This window comes from Antennarius striatus, chromosome 19, assembly GCF_040054535.1.
Source record: "Antennarius striatus isolate MH-2024 chromosome 19, ASM4005453v1, whole genome shotgun sequence".
In the NCBI taxonomy this organism is placed as follows: Eukaryota; Metazoa; Chordata; class Actinopteri; order Lophiiformes; family Antennariidae; genus Antennarius; species Antennarius striatus.
Window position 1 is genome coordinate 15,189,461 of NC_090794.1, and position 27,355 is coordinate 15,216,815.

The 27,355-nt window shown below is 42.0% G+C and overlaps 1 protein-coding gene across 4 annotated transcripts; it reads left to right on the plus strand.

The window, feature by feature from the left end:
* On the plus strand, positions 1 to 26,687 carry ppp1r13bb (protein phosphatase 1, regulatory subunit 13Bb). Of its 4 annotated transcripts, XM_068342355.1 has the most exons (19): positions 1 to 349; positions 569 to 699; positions 6,327 to 6,474; positions 7,844 to 7,963; positions 8,854 to 8,939; positions 15,412 to 15,513; positions 16,721 to 16,895; positions 17,021 to 17,220; positions 17,373 to 17,537; positions 17,837 to 18,029; positions 21,465 to 21,598; positions 21,732 to 22,176; positions 22,457 to 22,903; positions 22,997 to 23,253; positions 23,338 to 23,475; positions 23,564 to 23,697; positions 23,771 to 23,937; positions 24,194 to 24,393; positions 24,560 to 26,687. In XM_068342355.1, the coding sequence occupies exons 2-19, from the start codon at positions 691 to 693 to the stop codon at positions 24,599 to 24,601; spliced, it is 3,162 nt and encodes a 1,053-aa protein (XP_068198456.1). In that variant the 5' UTR covers positions 1 to 349; positions 569 to 690; the 3' UTR covers positions 24,602 to 26,687. The 4 variants fall into 4 exon arrangements, with proteins under 4 accessions (XP_068198456.1, XP_068198454.1, XP_068198453.1 ...); XM_068342353.1 differs by having other exon boundaries at positions 6,299 to 6,474; positions 22,457 to 23,253; XM_068342352.1 differs by having other exon boundaries at positions 22,457 to 23,253.
* Positions 26,688 to 27,355: the final 668 nt, after the last annotated feature.

The window sequence follows — 27,355 nt, forward strand, 5'->3', positions numbered from 1 at the left end:
ATTCCAGCTATTTGTATTTTCCTCAACTAGCATTGCTAGCTCTGTAACGATGATGGATTTTGTTAGTAAAAACACGGGTTAGCCATCGCCAGTGGACATTTAACCCTCTACGTTTGCTTCACACACACTCCGTCGAAAGCTGGTGCCGATTTTTACCCAATGCGAGCTGAAGGACCGACGAGAGCGGAGAGATCGCCGCGGACACCGTCCTTTAGACGCCTCGGAAAGCAGCTAGCAGCTTCCACCTTACATTAGCTGTCCGCTGACAGCTGCTCCGGCTAGCCACTGCCTTTTACCAGCAACGTAGCGAACAGATACTCCATTAAAAGATGATTTGTCTCTGACATTGGTGGGTATAACTACCGCGACATAACGCAGTAACATGTAGTTATTATTTGTAATTAGCATTGACTCGCTTCAGCGCTGATCTCCAAGCTAACTGATTGGCTAACCATTAGCTGGTTTGTAAGAGCCGCTGCACAGAGCCACGCCTGGGACATTTACATGAATGATTCCGCCTGATGACAGTTTTGCAGAAACAGATTTTTTTTTCTATTGTGATTTATAGAGAGGACGGAGGCCCGATCGGTTGTCACATAGGAGTAAACAGCTCCAACCTAGAGAAGTGGGTCTTGGATGAGAGACGGTTTACCGATGAACCCGTGGGTCTGACCTATCACAGCTGCCAGTATGATGCCGGTGAGTGCACACAAGCCTGGCTAACCCCAGTATAAAAATGTCATGTTTTTCCCATTATTATTTCAAAGTCAGTCCTTTCACAGTTTAAGAATTAAATGCCTACAAATACTTAAAATAAAACCATTTCAAATCTCTATGTATGGAGGAAGTCGTTTGAATGTTGGGTTCTTCATTAATCGATGATTGTGTTCCTTCTCATCCTAATAATATAAACGTACCACATTCAGGTGGATAGCAAATCTGGATATCTGACTGTTGATATACTGTACATCTAAATTCAATATTAATGTCTGTCCTTTTGCATGTCACACTGTCATAGACCTAAACTAAAAGATACATCAGTGTCTAGAAATAGAAATGTCACCTTAAGTCTAACTTATCTGGTGTGTGTTATTTGTAGCCTGAACCAATAAGATGCAGGAGTTGTATTTTCTAAGGTGATGATCCATACAATTGTAATAATCCAAAAAAAATCAGCAGTTTTTTTTTAAATCAATTGTTACAGTAGGTGTTGGTATTAATAACCATTTTTATTCTTTTGCGTAGTGTTATTGTTCAAGATGCACAGCAAATAGAATAGAACACCTGAATGGCCACGCCAAAGAGGTCCCACAAAGCATGACTCATGCTTTGTGGGACCTCTTTTGTTAACATTGGAACTGAGAGTGCAGCAGTGCATTGTTGGAGATACAGTTGTATATTTTGGACCTTGAGGGAGAGGAATATGAAATGTGATGACAGATAAGTTTTCAGTCGCTTTAGTGAGCTTGTTGTCTCTACAGGTTATGTCTTTACCAACATTACAGTAACATCTAGCTTATTTTTAAAAATCAGTCTGTAGTAGAACTTCAGAGAGGCTTGAAATACGTACTTACAGATGAGTAACACTATATTTGGATGGACTGCGATGGCTGCCTCTGTGGACGTTTGTACCCCGTGGCACCAACAGGCTATCAGAGTCAAAGAGCCAGTGGAGCAGAGAGGCAGCCCTGTATTCGCTTGTCATGTGACTCGAGCAGCCAATGAGGCCCTGGCAGATCTAGGTCTGCGTGGCTGCGTCGCCTAATGTGCTGTTGTTAAGGGGAACTTTTGAGCTGAGTAGATTGTCAAGTGGCATCAATCTCACACAGTAGAGCTTGGTCCAGTCTGATTTATAGGAAACGTAGTGTCTTGTAGTTGCTTTTTTCATTTGTGGAGGCTGGTTGGCCTAAAATGGCATCAGCCTCGCCGTCAAAGTTATATGATAAATCACACAAAATAGAATAACATCATTTTAAGGGATGGAGTGTTTTCTACTTGAGTTCTTTTTTCAAATTCACAGTGGACATATGAATGGTTATTCAATGATTTATTTAACAGCCTCCATCTGTTTAAGACTAGTAGTATACATTATTAACTAGTCCTCCTTAATGGCTTCCATTAATGCACATTAGTAAGCTTTCACTCAAAGTAACTCATCCTTTCTTAAACAGCAGGTTAAACAGCAATTATAGTGACCTTATATATTGCCACGCCTTCAGAGTAAAGGTTTGTCTGAATGGAAAAGCAAACATTTCTCCAGATAAAGCTATAATGTCTCAAACGGCCATTGATACATAACGTCTAGAAGACTAATCTCATAGCTGTAGAAATTGATTTTTGTAATCTCTGTTTTTGACTTCAGTTTCCCTGCACCAGTGTGTAACTGAAGCATGACATTTAAATTCGTACATTATAACCATAGCTGAATTTTTTTCCAGTTTTCAGACATCTTTTCTGGTGAATTCTTCTGGTTTATATGACATAATTTGTCACATCATTAATTTTTCTTTCCTCTGTATGGTTTAATATCACTTTAGAAATATGGGCAGATGTTTGATATGCTTTGCCTGGATTTAAATTTTTTTCCTGTTATTTAGGGTAGTCATCTGCAACCTTGTCATGTGCCATGTTTTTCATTCTGCAGTGGTAATTGTGTGTTTGTCTCTGACTTGCTGATATCACAACACTAAACATTGATCATACATTTCAGCTTATGTTGTATTGTCTATTTTTTAATGTGCGAAGATGGGTTTTAGAAAGGCATTAGTCTTCGCTGTCTCTTATATCTATGTCATTTGTGGATGGTTTTTTAGGCAGGTGCTCCATTTAGTTTGCGCTTTCAGGAGAAATTTCGGAGTCTTTCTTCGTTGTGGAAGCTCTGTGTGTAAATGAAAGACATGATATGTGAGAATAAATGACTATTTGAATCACGCTGCTGGAGATCAAGCCGAGCCAAGCTTCTTTCATTTATTACTAAACGTTAAATGATTAGTATTCCTTTCTCCAGATGATACACACTGTAGCATTATGATGATTCAGGGGGAAAAAATGCTGCCTGTTTCTATTCATGTACTGCCAAAATCAGTAGAAGAAGAGACTCCTCTTCTCTGTTCATGATAAGCACCCTGACCTGCTTGCCAGTCACAGCTGGGGCCAAACTATCTTCATTAGTACGGAGTCCTTGGTGTTGCAGCTACTGGCACAATTTCAACTTCTGATAGACGGACTTGTCTGCACTGTCCTCAGCCTACCATTGCATCTCCTTCTCTCTCCCCTCTCCCCTCTCCCCTCTTTTCTCTCTCTCTCTCTCTCTGTCTCTCTCTCTCCCCTCTTTTCCCCTCCCTCCCTGAATTACACATACAGCCAGTGTTTATTCCTCCCAAGTCTCCTCTGCAGCACTTTTCCAAAGCACGCATCACAGTCTGCTTCAGAGGTCTTCTAGGGATGGCTTAAAAATTAATTGTCATGTCTTGAACAGTGGCAGTGCAATGATGAAGAGGTTTGTGACTATTGTGTTGCGCGGCCTTGTTAGCCTCTCCAAGGAGAACCCACTGTGGGCAAAGGAGCACCATCGGCCAGCAAAGAGGGAGATCAGGAGGAAACGCAGGACAGTCAAAAGAGCCAAGACCATGGGCAGACGCAACTTAGTGAGGGCGGTTGGTATTCCTCCAGTGGTCTGTCAACTGGATCACTGTTTTCTTTCACTGTCACTCTCTGAATTTAAAATGGCTTGGTCGCTTCTATTATGTAAAGGTTTTTTCAGAAGTCAGTTTCTGCTATCAGCTTAAATCAGACCCTGACAGGAATGTTGTCTTAGTTCTTTATTGCATGTCCTGAGTTAATTGAGGTTAAATTGAAGGGCTTCCTCTGGAGGATATTCACATAGGTGTGTGATAAACTATTTGATCATTGGTGTGTAGGATATGGTGTTCTGTTTTGTTTATGGATTAGAAGATTTCATTATATTTTGTGTTTCTTGCATTGAAGACAAAACATACTGTACTCAAAATTTTTCCACCACAAAAAATTTAATAATGGATCATTCAAACTGTTTTTTCTTTTTACGTCATATCTTGCACAATGTTATTATTTACTGTATTGATTAACTGGTATCACTCTGATATCCATGAGAAGGATCAAAAAATGTTCTTATTTTAAATTATAATTTTAAATTATTTCCAGCATTTTATTTCCCTTTGCACAATTTCCTTTTTTTTATGCTTTTATTTTTCCTGTCACATTAAACCCCAGAAACGATGTCCATGCCTGCTCTTGATGCATTATGTAACTCCACGAGACATGATATCATACATCAATGTATGGGCAGATTTGTGAAGTAAGCTGTTTTATCTTAGATGGTTTCTGAACTAAAGTATGAGTTTGTATCCTCCGAGCTGGGTGAAGTTGTCACAACGGTCGTCAGGCTGCTGCAGAAAATGTCAGTGAGTCACACAGATGCATCCTTATAAAGGATGAGTCGATTCGTCTGGGAGAAACTGCCAAAGAAATCATCTAAATGAAGCTCAGTGACTATACTCACATATAATAAATATGACAGTGGTGTACGCTGTGAACCCTGTGAGCCTCGAGGCCACATGTACAGTAATGCATCAATGAATTTATCAGGTACTCAAATGTAAAGCACAATAAAATGAATATGTGTGATACTGTCTGATAAACACAGTAGGTATAAACTGTGTGTTAGTTCTGATACACAGTAACCCCAGAAGGAGTTTATCTTTGATACGGCTTGACATTGTAGACTTTGGTTTGACATTGAGTACATTGTGCAAACAGCGTTGTAGTGCTGACGTAGAGCGTTCTTTGGTAGTAGATGTAATGTTTAATTGTAAGTTTTTATTGTTGTGTTTCTTTGCTTCTACTTGAATATATTCTTAGCTGAATCCTTGTCTCCATGTGTCCATAAAAGATTTTTTGCATCAGGGCTCCCTCAGTTCATCAAGGCAGATTAAAACAAATAAAATGTCTTTGTTAAACTGTGTAAACAAGTATGTTATTTTAAAGGAAAATCATTTATTGTGGATTATATTGTCAGAATTAATCAGGATTTTATGGACATGTAACTTTTCTTGTTAGCATGCACTGTACATGCACTCTTACAGGCAAATGAGAGAAAATCAGTGAAGATTTTTCTGAAGGAAAGTCACTTAGTTGACTGGAGAAATTTTTGAGGTGGGTAAAGTTGTTTCTACTCACATTTTTACAGGCAGTTCTCATCGGAGCCACAGTCTAAAGGAGGCAGATGAATTAACCCGTGTGAGCAATGTGATGGAGCTGATGAAATAACTTTAATTCATCACCATTTTGTGTGACATTCATGGACCCCATCCACTGCTTCTGACATTTTGCAATTTGACTTAATTCAACCCAGATGTTCATCAATGTCAACATTTGATTGTGTAGTTTTCTTCCTGGAAGCGAGTTGTTAAATAATGAGGGTGTTTTATTTCCAACACAGCCTCAGAGTTGATGAGTACTTATTATGCCCTGCAGAATATTTTAACCCGCTGAGTCATTGCTTTGCAGTGACTTATTCTTTTTGGATGAGTTTTATTGACTTATACAATCTCTGGCTGTATGTTCTCCTTTTAATAAATGGCATTAATTTTGTTATGGAGTCAAATTTAAATTTAACTGTGTTGTGTGATCTTAAACTTATGAAACTGCAGCAAATTAGTTTCAATCCCCAGAAGTTGCTGAAGTCACACACTGCAGATAAGGCTGTCTGGATCAGACCAAAGGTCGTACACACATTGTATTCCCTTCACCTTGATGGAGGATGTTCAGGCATGTAGACTGAAAGCTGTAGGTACAAACAATCACTTCTCATCCTCCTCCTTCCCATTACATTCAGCAGTTTTGTGGCTGACATTGAGGTTTTGTAGTTTCCTTGACTCAACAACTCCTGAAAGTTATTTGACTACAACATTGAAAGAGATGTGTGAAGTCTGCCTTTACTTTTAATGTCAATACAGACAAAAACATGTGGGGGCTCGTCTTTCTACCATTTCTGAGCTTCGCCTTTCAGCCTAATCTTTACATCTCAAACATAATGGCAGACCTTAATCATAGTAAGCAAACACATGGCAGGCACAGGCATGAGTCCTCCAGCAGCTCAAGTAAGTAACACATCTTGAACAGCAGAATGTAGTAGTTAGCACACTTGGTTGTACTCGATGCTTGACTAGGCTCTTAGACCACATTGTTAGTCGATTGTCTTCATGTTTCTTACAGAATGGATTTTTATATAATAACATTTTTGCCGTCCCTGTTACAGTCTCCTCCTGTTTTCATTCCCTGTCCAGATGATTTTGACGGTGTACCTCAGTGATGGGGAACAGGCTGTGACCGAGGTGCCCATCACCCCTGAGACAACATGTAGGGACGTCGTCGAGTTCTGTAAAGAGCCCGGCGAGAGCGGCTGCCACCTGGCTGAGGTGTGGAGAGGCAACGGTAAGAGCTCCTCCACACTGTGGTGCTTGTGGCAGAAAAAGAGGCTGACATGGCACCAGTCATACATGAAGCGATCACCTAGAGTCACATCAGTACTCTGGAATCTAGCTTTAAGAGGTAGAAGCCTCGAGCCTTTGCTTATTAATGCATAAAAACTAACACTTCATTTACTAAAAGATGAACACCATGCATGACTTGATGAGTAGAGGGAAAATCAATGAAGCAGTAATTTTCAAAAGTTTCAGATTCTCAATTTGATCGTCTCCTGTCTGACTAGAATACATCACTTGAAGCACAAATTTTAGTGGGTCAGAAAAGCGTTATGCGTTGCTAGTCTCCTGCACTGTCAGAAAGGATTCAATTCGGTCCATGTGATTTACTCCCATCACCAGTCATGCTGACATACCCGGTGTTATCAGCATTTTTTGGCTGAGGGGCCACTTCCCTGTTGAAAACAGCATCCCAGTGTAGGGCTTTAGTAGCCCATGATGTGTAGTCCTGTTCAGCTTGGGCGTGACAATACAGCTGTCTGCCCCCGAACCCCCCTAAACCCTCGCTGTCCGTTGTCTCCATCTCATTGTCACTCACCATCACTTTGCAACAGCCTGTTGCGGATCATGGTCCTTTTTGTCTAATGATCTTTATTCTGTAAATTAAATTTTCACAGCGAACAGATTTAACAAATTCCCCCGCTGTGGGACAAATAAAGGTTATCTTATCTATCAGAATATTAGCAGCAAACACGTCCAAATTTCCATCCTCTCAAGCTAGTCTAATCTACCGGTGCTGTCTGAATTTTGTACAGGTAAAGGCTAAATTAATAAATCTCACACAGCATTGCACATGAGATTAATTCCTGCTAAAGTTTGTAATTTGTGCATACAATTAAAAATTGTGATGGGAAAGAATCTTCATGACAGGATAAAATTACTGCTTTACAAAGACTGTGTTTGTAGTTGTGTACTATAAATTAGTAGTGTGATATTTTGGTAATCTGACTATTAGCACAAAGACTAGAAAAGAGGAAACAGCTAGCCAGCCAGAAAATTGTAATGCCACGTCTAATTTCTACACTCATTTGTCACACTTTTTAATTAGTGATGTGTTTGTAGGTGGATTTTGGCTCAAAGCCGAGGCTGCTGTTTTACCCTGTGTCCAGTCTGCAGTGTAGCTTCATGTCTAACCAATAGATAATGGAGTGGTTTCAGTCAAATTCCTGGCAGGAAAACAAACAAGCTTTCAAGCGGCAGCAGAGATGCATCTGCCTTCCTAGGCTCTCTTAAGCTGACTTAGATTGGTTGATTACATGAGACAAGTCATTTTATATAATCAAGTCTTTTTCTTGTTTCCTTATCGTTTGTCTCATTAGAGCGAGCGATCCCCTTCGAGCACATGATGTATGAGCATCTGCAGAAATGGGGGCCTCGGAAACAAGAGGTCAAGTTTTTCCTGCGGCACGAAGACTCGCCAACTGAGAGCAGTGATCAAGGTGCGTATCGTCACTCTGTCGTCTGTCTGGAGGGGATATTTTTCTGTGCTGTGTGGTTTCTACTCCCTGCAGCTTGGAGAGAGGAGCTGAGGGTTGTCTGGGAATTCTTGACACCTGTTTTTCAGGGCTTCTCAGCTGTGGATTTTGGTGTCAGTGGATATTCCCTCTCTCTCCATTCCCATCTCACCCCTGTGTTAAAGTCTTGTGGGTTTGGATTTTGGTTGCTTTCTTGTATTTGAAGTTTGATGCCTGATAGGCATGTCAGAGGGATAAGTCAGTGCTCTGTCTTCACACAGTAGAATAAAATAGAATATTTACAGAATTGTTATTGCACATTGGGTAGAAACCCAATGCCCTAAGGGTGTTCGTTTTGTATTTTATAGTCTAGCCACATAAAAAGCCAGCTGCAAAATGCCCTCAGATTTAAAATCAATCAGCAGAACCTGTTCTGCACTGGTTTGTGACCTGAATCCTGTTGGAATTTAGTTGAATCGGTTTTCATGTTTAAACACGCACCACTTACGAGGTTTAAAGGTGGCAAGAAATGAATTTTAATGTAACGTGATCCTGATTTAATTCTTATTTGTTTGGAACTTGATGGAGAATTTTACCAGTGAATCTAGACATCTGGTGTTTAATTAGAACTATAGCTGAACATTTACAGTATTTTACAATTTTTTCCGTATTTTGATTTTGGTGGCTTTAGTCAGCGCTGCTTGCTCTAGTTCTTTAGTCATGCTGTCATTTGCAATCATGTCACTGAATTCTTCCTGACAATAGATGTAACCTCTGGAGCCACAGTTCTGTGCATTTGTGTTTGCTCATTTGGACACACATGTGTGTTTCTATCCTGCCTGTGTTTGTGATGTTGGCTGGTTCTTTTTTTACAGGGAGTCAGCAGTCTCAGTCTCAGGATCAGACGGGTCGGAGTACTGGGGGCACTGGGAGCACTGGAGAGAAGCACAATGAGAATGGGGTGAGATTTGATTAGTATTATCTAACTGATCTTAAATTAGAAATATATCTCCATTAACTTAAACTTTATAAACTTTGACTTTATAAAGATTTGGTGTCTTGTTTCTGTCATTTATAAGGGCTGTAGTTAGGTGAGTATAAAATCTATATTCAACAGTAAAAACATGTGACAGCATAGAAATAACAGAGCAAATCAAGTTCATGTAACTGTTTGAAATTCTGGAATAAAAAGTAAGGGAAAGACCTTGAGAGAATTAAATTTTAAAGAGACAAAAATGAATTATATCAGTAATGTACATTTGACAGGAAAATGGTTTAAAATTTAATCCCCGTCAAATCAGTCTGTAGGTCTAGATCAGTCAGATTTCCTAAACAGTGAGCCATCTGTCTCTGTGCAGCATTTAACATCTGGACAGACCCATCATGCTGATAAGCTTAGATGCTAGGCTAGCATGTACCTTTTGAGAATGAAATGAGAATGGAAGCTTGTTAGCCTGATAATTAAAATCAGCACTACTGTTGGTTAACATTAGCAGAGTGTTATCATCCAACTTTTGCACGGGGCAGTGTATTGACATCACACTAGCTGTTTCTCTTGGTCCATTGGCTACAGAACTCACAAAAGTATTTTGTTCTCTGTCCATTGCCCCTTGTGTCACCCTAAAACTTTAGCACTTTAATTAGCTTTTCAAGTTTTCTGTACAAATGAAATCACCCAGATCCAAACACAAATCAAACAATCTTAGTACACAGCAAGCTGGTCTTTTCAAAAAACTGATCAGAAATTTTACACATCTCTGAGACACCCTAAGACTTACCAGAATCAATACCAGGACATAAAAAGAACACATAATGAAATAAAATACTGTGGTACCATAATGTAACTTAGACGCCACCCCGGGGACATGGATCGGTAAGGTCCGTGGGTCAAGTGGTACTGGGCCGCACAGGAAAAATACAGAACTTACATTATTTATCTTTTAATTATTTTCTGATTTTGAACAATGTTTTGTTTTAAATGAGTGGATTCTCTCCTTCGCATCTGTCTATGAGTCACTCTTGACGCTTGCCAAGAAGCTTGCCTCGGTCACATGACTACCTTCTTAAAAAGGCCGCTCTGGCCACTGACACAGAATACATTAATGCTAAATTGAAACTCCCAAGCTAGCAAAACCAACACAAAACAAACTTCTGGAAAGTTTCTTGCTCAGGGTAAAAGAACCAGCAAGGAGACAGAAGAAGAACCTATGATTACAAAGAAAAATAAAGCCTCAAAATCCTGGATGAATCTTTTATTTTGTTGTATTTATCCACCACACCTTAAATGCCAGTCCGTGAAAATATTGTCTGATATTAAACTGGCTCGTGGCGCAAAAAGTAAGGAACCGCTGCTTTAGAACGAATCAAGAGGAGGACAGGGGAATTAATGCTGGTCAGAGGCAGAGTTGTAATCGGACAGACAGTCGCCTTTCTTTACCACTATCATCACTGGCTTTACACTCTTTGCCAACACCACTAGTACTAGCCTTTGCTGTATCAGTCATGATAAATAGTAAAGTATCCAAGGAGGTACAAAGCCTGACTCTCTGAGATGTTCGCAGAGACATGTACAAGAACAAGATGGGGGAGGTGAGTGTTGGAGATGCTCGTGGGCATCGGTGTTTGTGGGAGGAAGAGGAACTACAGAAGTCAGATATGGCATCGCGAAGTTGTATCTACGGCTGTTCATAAATCGGATGTTCGTATCTGGAGGACTTCCTGTACGTCAAATGTTAGTGGTTTTCCAGTTTTAAAGGATTAATTCACAATGCTCAGCTCAATTTAACTAGAAAATCAGGAATATGTGAGACTCATAAATCCTTTGGGAGGTTTGGCTGATATCTCCAGTCTCTGTGAAGTAAATCTCTCAGAATCTCAGTGTGTATGCACACAGGCTCCTGTAAACTGTGAGTAAGCTGGTTTTTGAGACTAACATCACAATTCCTGATGTGACAGGAGTAATCCCTCTGTCTCAGGTAGATCCATTGTTGTGCATGTTGAGCTCTTGCTCTAGAACCATGTGTGCTAAGAGACATGAATGACTCTGATAAGAGCAGCCTCTGGCATGGCATCCTTTCTGTCTCCATCTGTCCCAGATTTCACAATAGGAAAGTTTTTCGGTCAAGGAATTGTAACGAATTCAACCTTCAGGGTAGAAGTGAGATTACAGTGCAGCTGGAGATGAAGGAGTTGGTGCTTTTGTTTTCAAATGTTATTGTAGCAGAAGAGCTCTGAGAAGCTTCTGTCTTCGTGTTCAGGAAATATCATGTGGTAAAATTTACATTGCAGTTATAGAAATCTCTTACTAACTGTTCTTGCACCATTATGTTAAAAGACTGTAATAAAGCCAGACTATGGCACAAAGGGCAGAAAGATCACTATTGGTTCCATCGTAGAAAAACACGAGTTGCATGGTTGGCTCCTTTTAACCTCCCAAGGCCTCGTTCATGTCCAAGTTTCTTCCTGATATCTGATTTAGTGGATTATTTCATTCAGCCTGCTGGATGATATAACGGCCCCTAAGAGGATCATTGGTTTGGATTTTCCACGGGCTGCTGCCCAAACCCCAGGGGCTTTCTCCACACCAGGCAGAGCCGATCATCTCTGGGAGGAGCACTGCATCACAAAGAGCAGAGGTGCCTTAAGGCAGTGGGATTGTGACTGCATTTTTATACTTTGTAGTACAGTTGTGCATAGTGGCAGTCTGGAAACATCCCATTTATTTTATCTAAGAACTGATAAACTTAAGCAACAAAACAAATAATATTTAATAACATTTACAATATTTCCAATAAAATATATGAAATATTCTCTCTGGTATATGAAAAATATCTCTGCTGCTTTTCCTGATTTCCATGACAGTTAGTGGAATACCTTTAGGGCCTTTGTTCAGATATAGATAGCACAATAAAATAATAAGAATTACAAATTCATCAATAAGCACATCCCTATGTATGTATTTTTTCCCCCATGTCAGTAAGGTCCAGGACTGCAGTTAGGGTTAACAACTTGTTTGTGTATTTTGTCAGCTCTTTACATGCCCCTCACCCATCTGAGCCTCACACACAATCACAGGCACTAGTTGTCTTCAGAGATGAGATGGGTTCTGACTCCACTTCACAATATCATAAGTCTCATTCAAGAAAAGAAGCAAGTTTTATTCACATGAGATGAGTCGCTCAAGTGTCTGCCACTTCCAGTCCAGTAAAAACACTTCATCTGAATCGGTGTTTGTTTCTCTTGGATTAATCTTGTGTCCCCATTTTTCTAGGCTCATGTTTAGCGAAAGTAAATGAAGCGAAAGTAAAGCTGGAATTTAACATCATAAATCTTACGTGTTACATTTCTCTTTTTGTGCTGTCATTCCTTCTGTTCCTTTCATGAATTTCCTTCACTTAAACAGACGTATAGCATTACATTTCCTCCACCAACTCCTTCCTCAAACACGTTCTGAAGGTGAGGTCTGAGAGAAGTTGGGCATTACTTTTCTGCTTTGAGTTTAGACAGCTGTATTCAGCGCTCATTGAATATGAATGGTGCAGCAAGTGAGCTGACTGTAGAATCTACTTTTGAGGAATTCAGAGGTTTGTTTGTGGGTACGAGAGTTCGCTGTGACAACCAGTCCTTCTTTATTCTGAGAGCTCTAACAGCAATACTGATTTCTGGCTCAACAACTTTCAACCTTCAATGAAAACACTTGTGTAGGTTAACAATTTTTTGGTAAAGCACAAGGAAAGCAGATTTTTTTTATTGTTCGTTACATAATTTTTCACATCCCAAACATTGCTTTTTGCAGAGTTTTAATGACATACAGAGACTCTCAAGATGAACAAGTTAGACATGCAGGCATCCTCACAAGATCAGGATGCAAGTGGGCAGCTGACTCGTCTGTTGTACATGCTGAGAGCATATTGAAGCTGCGTGACATTATTAGAACGCCATGGACAGGGTCTAGGGGCTTTCCATGTCCAACAATGGGGGAATGGCGGGAGCCAGGGACCAAAGGGCCATGGTCCAGGAAGTGTTGCGAAGCCTGGAGGAGGAGGGCCAAAGGGCGAGGGCAGTGGAGCTGGGGTCCCAGGGAGCCTGGACCAGATGGGACCTAGCCAGCAGGAGAATCACATGGGGAGATGTTTGGAGACTGGAGCCTTTCCGTATCCCCTTCCGGCTAAGAGCGGTGTATGACACCCTGTAGACACCGACAAAGTTGCTCAGGTGAGGCTTGAGGGAGGACCCACCGGAGAGATGCAAGGAACGACAACCACATGGGAAAACAATGCCGTCAGACACAGTTTTAACAAGAAGCAACCTACTACAAAATGCCCAATCATGGGACATGAAGGTAGACCTGGGGGAAGACTGCAATTCCCCTGGGTCATCCAGACAATCCTGAGGCCAGATGTGGTATTGTGGTCTGAAGAGACAAAGAAGATCGTGCTCGTAGAACTTACAGTACCATGGGAAGAGGGTTGCGAGCAGGCGTTTGAGAGAAAGAGCACCAAATACCAGGATCCCTTGCATGACTGCAGGGAAAAGAATTGCAGGCATGGCTGTTCCCAGTCGAGGTCGGCTGTAGAGGATTCCCTGCCCAGTCAGTGTGGAGGCTGCTCACAGCTATTGGAATAACAGGGAGGGAGAGAAAGACAGCAGCACGCAGGATGGGGGAGGCAGCAGAGAGCCTCTTGCTGGTTATGGAACAGGAGAGTGGAGCTTACCTGGAAGCCAGGAGGAGGAGATGGGCAGTGATTTGGCCACCACTGCCAGCCCGACAATGGGAGGGTGTCGTGGTTCCGGGGTGAAACACCACTTGGTTACCACTTGACATCAACTCCTCCTGGCCAAGGGTACATTCACCAAAAGTGAGTGAAGGAGAAAGCATCTTTGGATGTAATTATAATTGTGTGTGATTGTTAGTATTTTTTTTGCCTGTCTTTTGTGTTTCTAAGCCTATTAAATATTTAAAGGAGAAGTTACCAATTCCCTGTTTCTAGTTTGCTTCTAGAAAACATGAAGGAGATAAAGCACCATTGATTCTGTACCATGGAAGGAATTTGCTATGAATTAATCATTAAAACAAAAATGAATGCTGTATTTTTTATGCTACAAAAATCAAATAGCACTAAGGCTCAGGGTGCTGTCACATATAATTAGACCATTCATTTCAGAATCAAACGCATCCCTCTTAGCTGTAGCACTTCTTATCACTCTTATTTTTTTTGCCATCGACATCGCTGCTGACAAGCAATTAGTTAAGTAGTTTCATTACATCTTAGAGAGCAGACATCTTCACAGCACTCAACAATGATCACCATTCATTCAAGCTAGATAGACAGCTCTACAGGTCATAAATACACTACTTGTGGATTTTTGATTTTGGGTGAATTATTTTTATTCATTTATTTTTGTATTTTATATACTATATTGATCCCCGAAGGGAAATTAGTTGCACACTCTAGGTCACACTGTTAGTTCTTAGTCATGCATAAACTGTATAGTGTGCACAGGCCCTGTAACACACGCACGCACACACACACACACACACACACGCACGCACGCACGCACGCACACACACACACACACACACACACACACACACACACACACACACACACACACACACACACACACACACACACACACACACACTTAAGGGGCTTGTAGACATGCAATGTGGGGGAGGTAGAGTGGCGTGCAGCTCCTTCTTTGTGCGCCCTAATGAGCAACTTATAAAGGTGGCAGGGCCTTGCTCAAGGGCGCCTCGGCAGTGCTCAGGAGGTGAGTGGACACCTCCCACTGTCAGCTCACACTCCAAGGTGTCTGGGTGGGAGTGGTAATCGAATTGCTGATCTTGGGAAGATTGGACAATGCACTCTACCTCTCAGCCACTGCTGACCCTATCGTTCCTTTATTTAATGTGTCTCCGTCTGATTTGGAGCCTTTTTAGTGTCTTGTTGTTTGATGCTTTTTCATTGATTTTTCTATTCTAAAGCAACACTTTTAACTGATGCAACATTTTCAGTTAGATGAATTTTATTGGATTTGCTGACCTGATATTTTTGTCTTAAAACTCATATTATCTCATATCAAACATTTAATCGAATGTTAGTAAAACAACAGCACCTTCATCCATTTTCTTGGATCCCAATCGTCTCGTCTGGAACCTATCCCAGCTGGCTACGGGCAAGAGGCACGGTAAAACCCAAATGAGATGCCAGCTCCATGTGGGGCCACACAAAATACAAACAACCACTCACTCTCACACTCACACCTATGAACAATGGTGTCACCTGTTCACCTAAGCTGCATGTGTTTGGAGGGGGGAAAGATAGAACCCACACAGACATGGGGAGAACATACAAACAGAAAGACATTAGATATAGATGGCTGCTCAGATTTCATTGTGTTGACTGCTTCTCTCCGGTGTGTGTGCTCAGGTGGGGAGTCAGCGCGTGGAGCTCACGCTGTCCGAGCTGCAGGAGATGGCCACACGGCAGCAGCAGCAAATCGAGGCTCAGCAGCAGATGCTTGTCGCAAAGGTAGTCTGTCTTCCTTCTTAATCCACAGTCATTGCCCTGAATATTTTAAAGGTCCTTCCTTCAAATTGAGCTTTCTGGGAATAACTTGATCATAACTGTAATTTAGCATTTACAGATGACTGTAAATGCAAGTCATCTGCTTTTGCTAGTCCTAGGTTTGTACTGGTAAAAAGGGGAAGGTACAGAGTCCCAACAGAATCTGCTGAATCTGTTTTAATCTGAAGCATTGTATTTCACAGCATGGAGATGGTTGTCTGTCAAACACAGCTTGCCATACTTCACACATAGTCTATATGGGTTAATGGGAAAGTGTCGTTGGTCTGAGCTGCTGTGTTGGGTTCTCTGATCCTACAGACACAGACTGAACATTAGGTCAAGGCCTAAACAGGCCCAAGAGATGAATTAGGAGTCAGTGTGAGTCATGGTGACATTAACATCCAGTCATTTCAGCCCATTGATCAGTCGGTTCAGTATAGATTTTTTCCACTCATTGTACATGTTTTCTTGTGATTTTGAACATGAAGGATTCTAACTTTCTTGGATTAATGAATTTACTTCAGTGCTCATAAAATGCAGACTTTTTCTTTATATAGGAAGGACTTACAGTCAATTTTGCTGGCAATCCTCCACTGGTTTCACACTTCGGTCTCTAAAGCTTTTCATTACATTAAATAAGTGTGACTGTGCTGCACTAGTGTTCATAGTGTACCGACGAGCCGTGCAGGGTGAAGCCCAGTCTCGACCCACAGATGATTTATCGCCTTTGTTGTGGCGTATGAAAAGTAGGCCCCACTGGAAGCCCTGCAGTCATCTGGAAACCTTTGCTTGTCATTTCCAATTTTAGGACCTTAACTAGAGCAATTCTCATTTGGGGGGAGAGAGATGAAGTCATCTGACCATTCCTTCAGTCTTCAGAAAGTCTTGGCATGACACACTATTTCACTTCGTTCCTACAGTAGAAAGACTCAACCTAGTTTTAGGGTAGGTCTCAACAGTCAGTCTTGTAAGCCTTGTATTGGTACCACACTGGTTTTATCTCCATCCATGACTTCTAAGAATCTAAACAGATAAATGTGTTCAGTTTTCCTTGCCAAACGTATAAAATCTAATATAATGGAGACTGCACTTACTGGATGCTGTTTCTTCACATCATTTTATGTTTGTCTGCATTCTTATTAAATGTTGATCTCTGTCTCGTTATTTGAAGGAGCAACGTTTGCGTTATCTGAAGCAGCAGGAGCGACGACAGCAGCAAACGGTGTCAGAAAGTGAGAAACTGCAGAGGCTTAAAGATCGTGTGGAGAGCCAGGAGGCAAAACTCAAGAAGATCCGGGCAATGAGAGGCCAGGTGGACTACAGCAAGGTCATCAATGGCAACCTGTGTATGTATTTTCTACAAAATCAAGTTTGCCCATGATAAAATTATTGAACTAAGCTTCTAATTGAGCTAAATGTAGATTATGAGCTGATACTGAGACGATGTGATTCTTCCATCTCTCACATCCAGCGGCGGAGATTGAACAAGTTAGCAGCCTGTTCCAAGAGAAGCAGGCGGAGCTCCAGTCGGCAGTGCTGAGGGTGGAGCAGCTCAGCCTGCAGCTTGAGGACCTGAGGAGGGGAAAGCTCAACGGCATACAGACGGCGCTGGGAGGCCAAGTAACCGGCGCTGCGGCCCTAGAGCTCCGTAAGCTCTACCAGGAGCTTCAGGTATCCATGAATTTTTCTGTTATTTAATTGGTCAATCGGAAATATCATTTTAAGTTACTAAAAAAATGTTTTCATCATTGTTGTCATGCCAGCAGCCATTGTTCTAGTAAGCCTCTTTCCTATGTGTTTGCCTTCGCTCTGATCGTCCACAGATCCGGAACAAGTTGAACCAGGAGCAGAACAGCAAGCTGCAGCAGCAGAAGGAGCTTCTCAACAAACGCAACATGGAAGTGACGCTCATGGACAAGCGCATCAGCGACCTGCGGGAACGCCTCTACAAGAAAAAAGCTGAGGCACGTCAAAAAGAGAACCTTCCTGTAAGACTTAGACTAACACGTGCCCTCACTAAGATGTTTTTGTTCAATTCAACAAGAAAGATATGCCAGGTGCTCAGTAGAGAAATATAAAATCTTTTCTGCTTTTTCTGTTTTAGTGGAAGCTTGAGCACAAAAGTCTTTGCTCTTTGGGCATCTTCAGTGGGGAAAACATTTACTTTGAAAGAAAATAATCTCCAGTGACTCTTAACAAGTGAAATAGTAATCTTGAAATGACTTCACTGGTTTTTCCCTGTTAACACATCTGACATTCAGTCTCCTCTGACTGTTTCCACTCGTAGCTGAACAGAGCAAATGGGCCTCCCTCCCCACAGTCTGCTCCTGGTACTCTGGGCCGAGTCGCTGCCGTTGGACCATACATTCAGGTTCCTGTACCGGGCCGACAGGAAGGAGGCTACACCATGCCACCTGAACCACTGAAGCCTCAAACTCTGGGTGTTAACAACCAGGCCAACCACGGCTGCACCAAGCCAGGTTAGTTGAATCTTATCAAATTAGGTTTGCAGTGCAGTTTTCCCAGGCAACCACAAAAGGCAAAGCATGAATAATCATACTGGGTACCAGGTGATCAAGAAACGTAAGTTTCAGCTTTCATTTAGGATTTTCCTTCCTTTTTGTCTTTACAACACTGGAACAGGAAAGGTTATGCATAAGAGAGAGAATATGATTCAGAACCAGGTGAAAGAAAGTCAATCATTGAGCTGAAGGTTGAGACCGTTACACATTCAACTCATCTTGCATGAAAACCTTGTGGCTGTTATTCCTTTCTGATTCTTTCCAACCTGACTTCTCAGATATGTTTCCACCTTTGCTTGATCTCTGTTTTTTCCTGCCTGTGTGTCGTCCCTCTTTCTGTTATAAACGTTGTTCTTCCCTTCCCTCTCTCTCCTCAACTTTTGTATGTCTGCTGTCTGGACTGTGTGATATCTCTGCTTAACTGGCTGTGGGGTTGTGGGCAACTCTTCCTCGGGCAGACGGTGTGCGAAAGCCTCCTGGCCCTTGGAAGGTGTCTGATTTAGACATCATTGTGGACCCGGTACCCTGTCCCCCTCCAGAATCTCAGCCGGGCACAGGAGCCTCCACCGGCTCTGAGGGCACATTCCGTGAGTGCACAGTGCTGCTTAAGCAGAACGGCGGCACTTCCTGAACCTTCTCATGCAAATGTAGTACAGGGTCCACAACATACACCAGAGTTTCCTCCTTACAATTACACTCTCGGTCTTTCTGACCTGGGGACAGAACATGGTGGCATTTATTTTCTAGTGCTTATTCTGTAGACTGACTGATGATATTATTATGGAGGAGATGATGCCGTTTTGACCACTTTGCTGCCACCTACAGTTATTTTACACCACTAGTCGTAGTAGATAGCATCATGTCTGTTGTGGCGAAAGTGTCACTGAAAAAGCTCTGATAATCCTGTGTGTTTATACACTTCTGTCGGGGTTCAGTGAGTCATGATCATTTCACCTTTAACTGCAACTTTAACACTCACACCAGATTCTTGTGTGGTTTAAATGTTAAACAGTGAAAATACTCAAGATTACTAGCTTGCACATATTTTATTGGATTCACTCAACAGCTGTCCCTTCTGACCATTGAATGTGTGTAAAGATGACAACATGACACGTCAGAAGAGAATCCGTCTTTATATCAAGTCTGTGGTGAATACCTGGATCAGTTTTAGTTACCCTATTAGTCTCGTAAATTTGATATATTCCAGGATATTTTAATGAAACTTTTATATAAATTCTAATGAAATGTGTGGCATCTGTTTTTTCCCTTTATGTTGATTATCTTTTTAAAGATACCAGAGGCCTGTACCATAAAGCTATGGTACAGGAAGCTATGGTACAGTGAAGCCAGATAAGTTAGAGGAAGCCGGGCTTCCTCTTACTTATCTGGCTTCACTTACCGAGACATCCGCCCTCCGGATTTTCGGTACCATAAAGCCGGCTATCAACTGACTAATTCAATTCAGGCCTGTCCACTCTAGATCTGTGCGCGCTCACATAAAAAGGGCGGAGTTTGCTGCATGCGACCAATCGCAAACATGCAACGAACCGGCCCGAGCTGCATATTTCACAACGGAGGAGCAAACAATAATAATTAATAAATACGAGCAATACGAATCAATAATCCAGGCAAAAAGCAACACAGTTGCAACTGCCAAACGGCGCAAGGATCGCTGGCTCAAAATCCCCGACTGTGTCAATGCGGAAGTTAGTGCCATTATATTATTACTTCCCCACTATGACTGCACTTGTATATCTGACTACAGTAACATTTGTGTGTTCCATAAATGTATGTGTGTACAACTTTTTTCATTATGGCATGAGATTGTAGCCCCCGCGATTTTATGAATAGCTCTACGTACTTTGTTCTTCCCGAGGTTTTCGGCATCGCCAACAGAATACATAAAAGTACCTATGAATGAATGAATCAATCCATTATTTACTTAAACAAATAATTGATTAATGGCATTTTATCTGTTGCTTGCTTGTAACCCATCCACCGAGGGATTTAAGGACATCATAATAATTACAAACATCACTAAGAAATATATTTACTGTGGCAAAGAACCTCAGTGCAATGCACACTGTCTGTGGGACTGTCAGTGCGTGGTTGCGGTGCGTTACATTACAGATGTAAGGCTCCAGCAGCTGACAGATGTAATGTAACCCCTCTCCCCAAAACCTGTACCTTTCATGCAGTTCAGGCAATTCAAACGGATTACAGCGATCTCTAAATATTCTCTGGCACCTGAGCGCTCTTCACACAAGCTGTGCACAAAGATCGACCGGGTTCTCATAAAATGGACTGCCCATTTTCCAAGAGAACTGATTGGTCAGTAGGTGGGGCTGTTATACCTGCTGAGCTCTTATCCTGAACTTATCCTACTCCAGAGCAGGTTAGGTGTTCAGCATTGGTTACCGCGACAACGTAGCCTGATAGAAAGTCAGCCACCTTTATGGTACCGAAAAGCCAGGGTTAAGCCTGAAGTTATCTCGCTAAGCCGTAATACAGCTTTATGGTACAGGCCTCAGGTGGTTTTATTTATTGACATATTCTACCAACACATTTGGCATCTTCCTTTTACCATCTTTTTTCTCTTTAACCTTTCATTTCTTTTTAAATGTTTTTAATCTCACACATTTTAAAGCAATCCCTTTAATATTGCAAACAAGATTTCTATGACATCACAGTTTAAGAAATATTCAGAAGATGTAACAAGATTAAAATACAAATAGTTTCGGTACAAAAACTCAGTAGCAAATTCTAAAACGGGTACATTCATGTCCATCCGTGTGAAGTGAAGCCTCAGGATTTTGGTCCTATTGACAAACAGAATGAAACATTTACCGTAATCACCAGTGGTTTTTGACTGATTCTAATTTATATCCCTTGTGTGAGAAATGATCCAGTGTTGTGTCATTCCAGATCTGAAGCATCAACAGTGTGCTGTGCGTGTTGAAAATATTTACTACCTTCTTTTATTTGGGCCAGTTTCCTGATATAATAAAAAGTGGACTATACAGAGTTTTTCTTTAATAGAACAGTTCTGACTCTTCCACCAGCATTCTGTTTGAATGTTGTTTCATCATGTCAGGTCAAGTGGAAAGGCCGGTCAAAATCCTGATCATTCCAGTGAATATTCATCTTGAGTCAGAGTGGTACAGATGTGTGTTTGAAATGTCACACATATGCTCTTTATTGACATACATTATTCACTAATGTATTATTTTATATGTGGTTCATTTTTAAAGCAACACATTTCAAATAAAAATATCTAAAATCAATAACATTTAGGCCGTACTCTGGTGTATATGTTTATATATGACCTTAATCATTAGGTGTGTTTTCATAGTTCTCGTGTAACATACTTACTGTGTTTTGGTTTCATCCTAGCTAATGATGCTGGTTGGTCGACTACAGGCAAGACCAACGCATCTTTAAAGCCTCCAGAGAGACGGGACTCAGGATCTGATAGCCAAGGCAAGAGCCCCCCCTCAGGCTCCCCCAATGTTCCAAGTGCAGAAAAGGTTGGTCCATTTGTTTGAAACACCTATTAAAGCCGTTGCTGCCTGGAGTGATATCACAGTCATTCCAATTATTTTTTTAGTTCCAGCCCTTTAACTAAATCTAACCTTCTGGTGATTTCACACTTCTTCACAGGACTCAAAAATGCCCCTGTCTTCTCCTGTCATATCCAAGCCACAACCACCTCCCTATGGCTCCCATCTCATCTCAGCAAGCTCCGCCAGCTCTTTGGAGCGTCGTAAGGACGCACCTCCTCCCCGCCCACTCCCAAACCTGCCCAATCTCGCTTGGCCTCGCGTTCCCACCTCCACAGGCTCATCATCTCAGCAAATACAGCAGCGGATTTCTGTGCCACCGAGCCCCACCTTCCACCCCAATGCACCCCTTTTCCCCCCTGGCCTGGGCGAGAGACTTGATCCCCCGCCAGCTGTTGCAGTGCGCCCCTTCATCCCTGACAGAGGATCACGGCCCCAGTCCCCACGAAAGGGCCCACCAACCATGAACTCCAGCTCCATCTATCACATGTACCTCCAGCAGGCAGCGCCGAAGAGCCAGCCCCTCAAGCCAGCTCTCAAAGCAGGTAAGAGCTGCATGTAGAGAGATGCTTCAGTGTATGTGGCTTATACTGTATGTGTATATGTGTATATTCATTGTTGAGCAGTTTGATTGTTATATCTTGGTACAGTTACGTCAGGATTTATGGTATTTCTGCCATTCTATAGTTCAGTTTTGTCTTATAAATACCAATAAGTCATTTTGCCAGAATGAATTCACCAGGAAATCATTCACTGATTAAACAATATAGCAAACAGTAATAATTTCAGTGCCCTCCAATAATTCCCCTGTGTATCTGTCTCTAGTATATGGAAAGCCTGTTCTCCCCTCAAGCTCGACACCCCCTTCGCCCCTGCCTTTCGTCTCAACGGGAGGGGCTTTCCCTTTGCTCCAAGGCCAACCCAGCGGCGAGGATACTCTTGATGGAGAGTTTGATGATCACGTCTGCTACCAGCACACGGAGCCTTCAGCACCTCCCCCCAGCGTGGAGAATATTCCACGACCACTTAGCCCGACAAAGCTAACGCCCATGGTACACTCCCCACTGCGCTACCAAAGCGATGCAGATCTGGAGGTGCTCCGTAAAAAGTTGGCCAATGCGCCAAGGCCGCTCAAAAAACGCAGCTCCATCACAGAACCAGAGGGCCCCAGTGGACCCAACATCCAGAAACTGCTATACCAGAGGTTCAACACTCTAGCAGGAGGCATAGAGGGGAATGGAGTCAGTGGATCAGGAAGTGGTAACGGTGCAGGTAACGGAACGCCATTTTATCAACCAGCTAATCCTGGCGGATATCTGGGAATCGGTTCTGGGGCTGATACAGACAATGGCAACCTCCCTCCAGAGGCCCCAGGGCCACCGCCAGAAGGGATGGGGGAGCCGGGTTCCAAGGCTCTGTCATCATCTACCGATGCCAATGACAACGAGCCGGTGGACTCACAACCAGAAGGGCTGAGGGATCCTGCTGAAGCAGAGGGACCCAAGGACGACGATGACGACGACAACAACAACAATGTGGGCGGCTCTGAGGCGCTGCTGCCCAGCCCGGTGCCGGAGGTCTCCACTCCAGAGGAGGGGAGCGCATTAGTCTCACAGCTCCTGGTGAGAAACACACAGAAATCGATTTATTACTGCATTTATACGGTTATATTTTCAATAAATAACTTCCTCTCTTTATCGCTACAGGATAAGCGCACAAACCTGAAGAAGCCAAACTCCGAGCGCACTGGCCATGGTTTCAGGGTGAAGTTCAACCCTCTGGCTCTTCTACTCGATGCCTCATTGGAGGGAGAATTCGACCTGGTCCAGCGGATCATATACGAGGTATGTTATTATGTTACAATTCTTAGATTGATTGGATTTCATAAAGGATAAGCGTTCATCTTCCAATCTGGGTTCTTTTTTTTTCCAGGTTGAGAATCCTAGCACTGCTAATGATGAGGGCATCACACCCCTACACAATGCAGTGTGTGCAGGACATCACCATATAGTCAAGTTTCTGCTGGATTTTGGTGTCAACGTTAACGCTGCAGACAGTGACGGATGGTAAGATCACAGCTCACATCTCATTTTGCATCTGTTTCCATTTCTACATTTCTTTTTGTGTATGCTGGAACAGGACTCCGCTCCACTGTGCCGCCTCCTGCAACAGTGTCCACCTCTGCAAGTTGTTGGTTGAGTCAGGGGCTGCCATCTTTGCCAGCACTATCAGTGATGTGGAGACTGCTGCAGATAAATGTGAGGAGATGGAAGAGGGCTACATCCAGTGCTCCCAGTTTCTATATGGTGAGAAACAGTCCAATAATCACTCTAGTTCATAAATGTTTTAAAGGTTTGTTTGAAATCACAGAGAAGTAGATGACGACTATCCCTTCAATCCTCAAAGGAAGGGGACATACTACATGGGAACCAGTTGCAGGGTCAACAGGGGGAACTGGTCTTACTCTAAATGTCTTCAAATCAGCCAGAAAGCTGTGAGGAGACCAGTGCATGTACATCAGATACATTTATAATACTGACTGTTTGGGATCCTCTTATGTAGGCGTTCAGGAGAAGCTGGGCGTAATGAACAAGGGGACGGTGTATGCTCTATGGGATTACAAAGCTCAGAACCCGGACGAGCTGCCGTTCAGCGAGGGGGATGCCATCACTATTGTGCGCCGGCAAGACGACAGTGAGACGGACTGGTGGTGGGCGCGGCTCGAGGACAACGAAGGATATGTACCCCGCAACCTGCTCGGGGTAAGAACAAAATATATACAGATTTGGTCATTTTTTAGGATCATCAGCCCTTAAGTGAGTTTGACATCAGTGGTAAGGGATTGAATACTATATTCGTGAAACATAATATAAAACATGAGAAAATGTCACGTTAAACATTTCTCCTCTCTGATCGATTTGCTTGCAGCTCTATCCGAGGATCAAGCCTCGGCAGCGCTCCTTGGCATAACGTATCCCTCTGCTGACTTCTGGCTAACAGCTGGACAACAACTAAAACTAGAGCAGTGAACAAAGGAGCCTGGTGCTCCGTCTCCTCCCCATGGCCATAAACTCTTGAAGCCGTGTGCACCAGACTCTGGCACACACAGTTCCATCCGAAACACATTTGGACACACAATGAAACACTAGCACTCCAAATGCAAAAACCTCTGAAACCACTCCTGATGGCCACTTTCCTGTACACACACACGCACACACACACACATACACACACACGCACACTCACCTATTGCTGTCTCATTTCCCCAACTTGATTTCACCTGATTTAGTGTGAGCTCTGTATCAGATATCAGCTGGAAGAATAAAACACTAACCTTTGTCTCAGTATTTCTTGCAGTGTTCACATCACTCCAGCCATCTACCGGATAGTTCTCTGCTGGCACTGATTTATACAACACTATATAATGACTGGAAAATCATCTTAATGGTTAGAAAATTACAGATTTTTGTCAGTGAAATAATTCCAGTTAAGAGATATGACATGTTTTTCTATTGCGCAACTTTGCTGCACGAAAAAATTAACACAGAAAAATTTATTCTACTGTATATAATTTTGCTGTATTCTAACCACCAAAGAAAAATATATATTAAACAGTTTTAATTCTAATATTCCCTAAGATCATGCTGAAATGTAGGGCTGTGAAATAATCAGTTCAACTGTTGTTAGCAGTAATGATAATTAGCTACCAGGAGTTGGTCAAGTATTCTAGATTTGGGGAAAATTAAAATAGAAAATGTTGCAAATCTTCAGAGTGAACTACAAAGGGCCAGTCAGAATCAGGCCAACGTATTGAAATCATGACTGCAGTTTGACAGCTCACATCATTGCCATATGTGTTCTTCCACTCATTTGCCATCTTTTCAGAATGTGGGTTCATAACAGTTGTTGGATGTTCGGCGGTTAAAATGAATGAATTCATTTTAACAACCAACCAATTAAAAGTCACATTTAGATAATAAACCATGAGCTGTAGCAATTTACACAAGCTTTCGTATTTTTTTGGTAGTTCGAGATTCTGAAATTGACTGCTCAATGCTGCCAAAAATGGGTAACAAATACAATTCTGCTGTACAAGAGTCATATCTGTCTATTGTGTAAAAATCAAAATGTAAATCAACCAGAAACAAGGATGTGAAGAAAAATGTTTCAATGCTTTAAATTCCACGGATGTTAGGACGTGAATCAAAGACACAATGATGTTTAATTGACGACGTGTCAGTTTTGCCCTTTTCTTTGTCATTTAAACAATGTCTGCTGTTTTAGTTAGCCCCAGCGTATATAACAAGTTGAACTTCACTTAAGAACTTTTCTTACAATTAACTGTGGTGACATGACAAGAAGCAAATGTTTTAATTGAAGAACTTGTGGAATCCAGACACTGTCATAAAAAGAAAACTGAAGTCTTCACCAGAACATCTTCTGAACTTTGATAAACAAAGTTAACACTGATTTGTAGTAACCTCCTTTCTTTATATGAGCTACTGAGTAGATCTCCGCTCCACTTGAAATAATCTCAGGACCTACATGGTGCTGCTGACACTGTTTCACCTCTGAACTAGTGACCATATTTCTATTTTCACTTTCAACAAACCTATTTATTTGAGCAGCAAATTACATGACAAGAGCTATAGTTAAAAAACAAAAATCAGCTGTGAGTATCAAAGTTGATGGGTGAAGGTACAGTTACAATTTCTGAGATGCAGATGCTCATATTCTGAATTAAGATCTGCTTCAGACAATCCTCAGTTTGCCAGGTTCTCTTCCTCCAGTTGTCCCCATTCAGGTAGACTAGTAACACCAGTACAAATGTTATTTTATACTGTTGAATATCTACCATCTATCCAATTGTTTTGAACCTTAAGTGACTGCATCTTATGGCGAGTATGCTTTGTAATGGCCAGCCTTTATGATGGATTAACCTGTACATAGTGTGAACAGACATGTCTGTTTGCTGTATGAACATCTGGTTTTATTGTATAAACTACTCACTCTTTGAATTCTGTAAATGTCGACAATAAAACAAGCTCTGGCATGACGAATGCCTTCCTGTGTTGTATCAGTTAAGTGAAAACAAGTTGAGTTCGGTTCAAATCTGTAGATCTGTAAGGAATGAATGGAGGAGACTTTAGACTTTAATATGGAAAGAACATTCTTGTGAGGGTCTCAAAAATTGAGGTATCTTCAAACAAAAAAAGTCAATATGTGAACACAAGTTTTAAATGATGCTATTCAAAGTGGCAAAAAGGTTACATGATACCAGAGTCACCAATGTGGGATGTGAGTATTGGATATGTGCATCCCTGAACCTGATAGCTAGTTGTGGTATCCTCAGGACTAACAACTGCAAGCAGACACTTCTGATGACAGAGATCAGTCTCTGACATCGCTGTGGTGGAATTGTGTTCAACCCTTCTTTGCAGAAATACTTTCGTTTAGCCTCATTGGAGGTTTCAGATCAAGGCTGTGAGCAGGGCTGCAATGACAAGAGTCGGCCATCGTGCTTTGAGGTCTCTGATGTATGGTTCCTGATTGTCAACTTCTTGTCTGTGAACTGAAAATGTCTTTGCCGTTTTTCACCAATGATGTGCAAGTTGTTCTTCTTCACTTCCTTCAGGAGTTCAAGTCTTTCACCTACCAGACTTTCCAGTGTTTCTCCTTGGGGATGAGGGGATAAATAGTTAACTTCTGACCTTTTTGGCTTTT

Excerpts from the sequence above, each read along its gene's own strand:
- ppp1r13bb (XM_068342352.1), top strand. Across the intron at positions 6,475-7,843 it reads TGAGGTGTGGAGAGGCAACG|AGCGAGCGATCCCCTTCGAG; the intron begins GTAAGAGCTCCT and ends TTGTCTCATTAG. Across the intron at positions 24,394-24,559 it reads TACCCCGCAACCTGCTCGGG|CTCTATCCGAGGATCAAGCC; the intron begins GTAAGAACAAAA and ends ATTTGCTTGCAG.